Raw genomic sequence first — 4,334 nt, 5'->3', positions numbered from 1 at the left:
TCCAGTAGGTGCATGTATAAATAAATTTGTATATAACAATGATTACATGATCTATTTTCCATGTGTGTACAAAACTATTCTCATACAATTATAATTAACATATTAAAGAATATTGGTACTATGCATGCAGAATTGAACATGTATATGACATCCACTTCTTCCACTATTCTATAACCTGCATACCATTTACCACTCAACATCAAGAATAAAACATAAACAAGAATCTAACCATAATTACTACTTGGAAAACCTTCAGGAAGCAAGCATGTCCCATCCAACCATGAAATGCCTCTACTTGTTCCCCCAAGCTAAGAACTTCCTGCTCTTCAGAATCCACAACACTTTGATTCCTAGGTTGTTTATTTTATAGATTTCTCTTCCCAACATATTTTAGTAGCATTCGTGTTGAAGCTCTGCCAACCTTTTGCACATGTCTCTTTGCTTTAGTTCTTCTGAAAATATTCTTTTATTTTTATTTAAAGCATGCATTTATCTCCCATTGTTCTTTATTCCACCCCGCTTAGTATTTAAACAATGTAAACTTTGAAACGGGAACTGATACTGTTACCCGTTTTGTAGAGATAGCAAAAAAGTGACCCGATTTTGAAAAGGGGTGATGCAGAACACACATGTTTTTCTTAAAGCATAGTTTTTTGCACTTTCATTTTTTTTATGTACATTGCGTTTTAGAATGGTAGTGATTTTCATGCTAATTTTAAAAAATGGTTATTCTGCATTAGACCCTTTTTTTAAAAGACCTATTTTTTGACTTTAAATTTTCTAATGTATGAAATGTAAATAATTATTTCGTAACCCTTTTTTTAAAAGACCTATTTTTTGACTTTAAATTTTCTAATGTATGAAATGTAAATAATTATTTCATAAATTTAATAATTTTGGAAGTGATCTTCTTCTTCATATTTTCTAGTTTTTATTTTTTTTTAATTTTTTTTTGTAGAGGGGCTTTTATTGATTTGCATATTTAAAGAAGAAGGTCGATATTTTATATTTTCGATATTCTACATATTTATACATCATTAATTAAATTTTCAATCCACATGAAATAATTGTCTCTAAAAAAAAAATATAAAAATATATATATAAAATACAAACAAAAAATAAAAAATGTTAAAAAAAAATTATATCATAAACCATAAAATAATTTGGAAAAAAAAACAAAATTATATATATATATATATATATATATATATATATATATATATATATATATATATATATATATATATATATAATTAACTAAGTAAATATTGAGAAATAAAAAATATATATATATATATATATATTAGCAAAAATTAGGAAAAAAAATCGAAACAAACTAGTATAAAGAAAAAAATAGAAAAATAACGAAAAAAATTTAAAAAAGTAGCGAAATTAATATTTAAAAAAAAAAAAACAAAAAATGTAAAAAAAAAAAAAAAAAAAAAAAATATCACAAACCATAAAAAATTTGGAAAAAAGAAACAAAATATATATATATATATATATATATATATATATATATATATATATATATATATATATATATATATATATATATATATATATATATATATATACATATATATATATATATATAAAGTAGAAATAGAGAAATTAAAAAAAACATTAGAAAAAACTAGGAAAAAAAAAAAAAAACTAGTAAAATTAATATTAAAGAAAACAAAAATAAATTTAAATTTAAAAAAAAAACCAAAAAAATGGCTATTTTTTAATAAAAAAAAACAAAAATGCAATTATCTTTTATTAAATATACCTTTTTTATTTTAGAATAAATAAATAATTTTTTTTAAGCAATCTTGTCTTTTATTAAAAAATAAAAATAAAAAAAATTTAAACAATTATTATTATTATTATTATTATTTAATTTAAAAATTCAAATTATTAAAACTACATTTTATATTTAAAAAAAAAAAAAAATCCTACATTTTATGTTTAAAAAAAAATAAAAAATTAAATTTACTTTTTTTTTAAACCATCTTTTTTTAATTAAAAAATATATATATAATGTTTTTTTTAAACAATTAGTTATTTATTTCAAAATAAAAATCATAAAAAAAACAAATTTCTTAAAAAAAAATTATTTTTTTAATTTAAAATTTAAAAGATTATTAATTTTTTTTAATTAATATATAAAAAAAATTAATTATAATTATGTTTTAAAAAAAAAATATTATTAAACATTTTTTAATTTTATATTTATTAAAAGAATTTTTTAAAACAATATTAAAATTTTTGAATGAAATTTTGGTTTTATTGAAAAAATAATTAAAAAAAATAACGGCCCTCGGCTACGCCACCACCGGGCGGCGGGAGGGCCGTGGGTCGATTCCCGGAATCGACCCATGGCCCTCCCACCGCCCGGTGGTGGCACGACCGGGGGCCCAGGGCCTGCACGCAGCCCCTGGGCCCCCGGCCGCGACACCACCAGGCGACGGGAGGGTCATGGGTCGATTCCTGGAATCGACCCACGACCCTCCCGCCACCCAGTGGTGGCGTGGCCTGGGGCCCAGGGCCTGCACGCAGCTCCTGGGCCCCCGGCCGCGCCACCACCGGGCGGCGGGAGGGTCGTGGGTCGATTCCGGGAATCGACCCATGCCCTCCCGCCACCCGGTGGTGGCGCGGCCGGGGGCCCAAGGGCCTGCACCCACTTGGGATTGCTAATGGGTTGGCATATCTCCACCATGACTGTGTGCCCAAGATCATCCATCGAGATATCAAGTCGTGCAACATTCTGTTGGATTCGCAGATGGTGCCACATATTGCAGATTTTGGCTTGGCAAAACTGATACATGAGCCAGAGGACACAAATGTCGGTTCCATGTCATGTGTGGTCGGTACACTTGGTTATATTGCACCAGGTGAGGCATGTGTTAAAATAACGTTAATGAATATTTGTTATTCTGGGCAATACCTAGTAATAGTTTAAAGATTTCTTAATACACTTCGTCCTTGCATATTCTTCAGGTGAGATGGAAGTGTCAATGAAGTTATAGTTGCCTAATAATTTTTGGGTTTTTCCATTTGAAATTGCAGAGAATGGCTATTCATTACGAGTTACTGAGAAGAGCGATGTTTACAGCTATGGAGTAGTGCTCCTTGAGCTTTTGACTAGAAAGATGGCAGTGGATCCATGCTTTGAAGATGGGGATGACATAGTCAGATGGGTGAAGTGGAGTTTAGAAGATTCTAGGAATCCTTATGGTGTCATGGATGAAGAGATGGATTATTGGATGGAAAATGAGAGGGATGAGGCAACGAAAGTGTTGGGATTGGCAGTGAACTGTTGTGAGTCAATGCCTGATGCTAGGCCATCAATGAGAGAAGTGGTTGATCAGCTCGTCAAGGTGAAGAGCAAAAGAAGACATGTAGAATGAAAGGATAACAGTAAAAGGACATCATTTTCATCTTTACAAGGAGGAGGCCTTAGACCATTATGACATTCGGTTGAATGAAGGTTTCAACTAGTGTAAGCGTACGCACACTGTTCTTTTATTTTTTGAATGTCCATGTATATATGTAAGGTTTGCAGTGTTGTACAATGCTATGAATTCCACTATGTCCTCAATGCATAGATATAAAATTAAATGTGCAGTTAAATTTCAGTTTTTCTCATACTAAATTAGGTGAAATTACAAATAGAGGGTGTGATTGATAACTTGATCAATCTTCGTCACCTCCATCTCTGACATGAAAACTTGGAGAAAAAGTATATGGCACTCAACGGACTTTACCAATCGTCAAATTAAGATACATTCTTCCTATAAAGTTAAGGAGCTACATTTATTTCTAGGAAACATGTTGGAAACTGGCTTGAATGACCTACAATTTCTAGCAGAAGCAGCAATTGTCCTCCCATGGTTTCCATATACAGGCAGGAACAGAGAAATTGGTTCATTGTACCCTACTTAACATGGCTAGCGGTACGTCATGCCCCCAGATTAGAAACCTTAAATTAAGAGGTGCTTATAGAAGGGATATGGAAGGACATTGCTTCAGCAAACATATGGCCATGCAGAGCGTCAAGGCTTCTGCGAATTGTTCTTAATTTGGCTTACATCATTTTCATTTATTTTAATCATAGCTGAAATTTTGATTTCTTGCAAAGTTTCCAACTTTGTAATTCAGATAACTAGGATTTTGCCTTCTCTGTATTTACTATTTTGTGTTATTCTATCATTTTTATTCCTTCGGATCATATTGTGTTATTCTATCATTTTTATGCCTTTGGATCATATTCTGTAACTTCAGAGATTTGAAACTTCTTGCTATTTTGCAAAGAGTCCCAAGATAATATTTGCCCTTGCCTAGACTTT

The 4,334-nt window shown here is 30.5% G+C and overlaps 1 protein-coding gene across 1 annotated transcript; it reads left to right on the top strand.

The window, feature by feature from the left end:
* Nucleotides 1-2,696: 2,696 nt before the first annotated feature.
* On the top strand, nt 2,697-3,395 carry LOC149259842 (LRR receptor-like serine/threonine-protein kinase RGI1). The gene is made up of 2 exons (XM_089455382.1): nt 2,697-2,879; nt 3,055-3,395. The coding sequence occupies exons 1-2, from the start codon at nt 2,768-2,770 to the stop codon at nt 3,393-3,395; spliced, it is 453 nt and encodes a 150-aa protein (XP_089311508.1). The 5' UTR covers nt 2,697-2,767.
* The last annotated feature ends 939 nt before the right edge of the window (nt 3,396-4,334 follow it).

Source organism: Pinus tabuliformis, chromosome 6 (genome assembly GCF_031772625.1).
Source record: "Pinus tabuliformis cultivar Carrire ecotype Pingquan chromosome 6, CPIR1, whole genome shotgun sequence".
Lineage (NCBI taxonomy): Eukaryota > Viridiplantae > Streptophyta > Pinopsida > Pinales > Pinaceae > Pinus > Pinus tabuliformis.
The sequence above is the reverse complement of the archived record's forward strand: the minus strand, read 5'-3'. Positions and strand labels throughout refer to the sequence as shown.

Coding starts and splice junctions, on each gene's coding strand:
- LOC149259842 (XM_089455382.1), top strand. CDS start 2,768: ATGGTGCCACATATTGCAGATTTTGGCTTGGCAAAACTGATACATGAG. Junction 2,880..3,054: donor ACTTGGTTATATTGCACCAG/GTGAGGCATGTG, acceptor TTGAAATTGCAG/AGAATGGCTATTCATTACGA.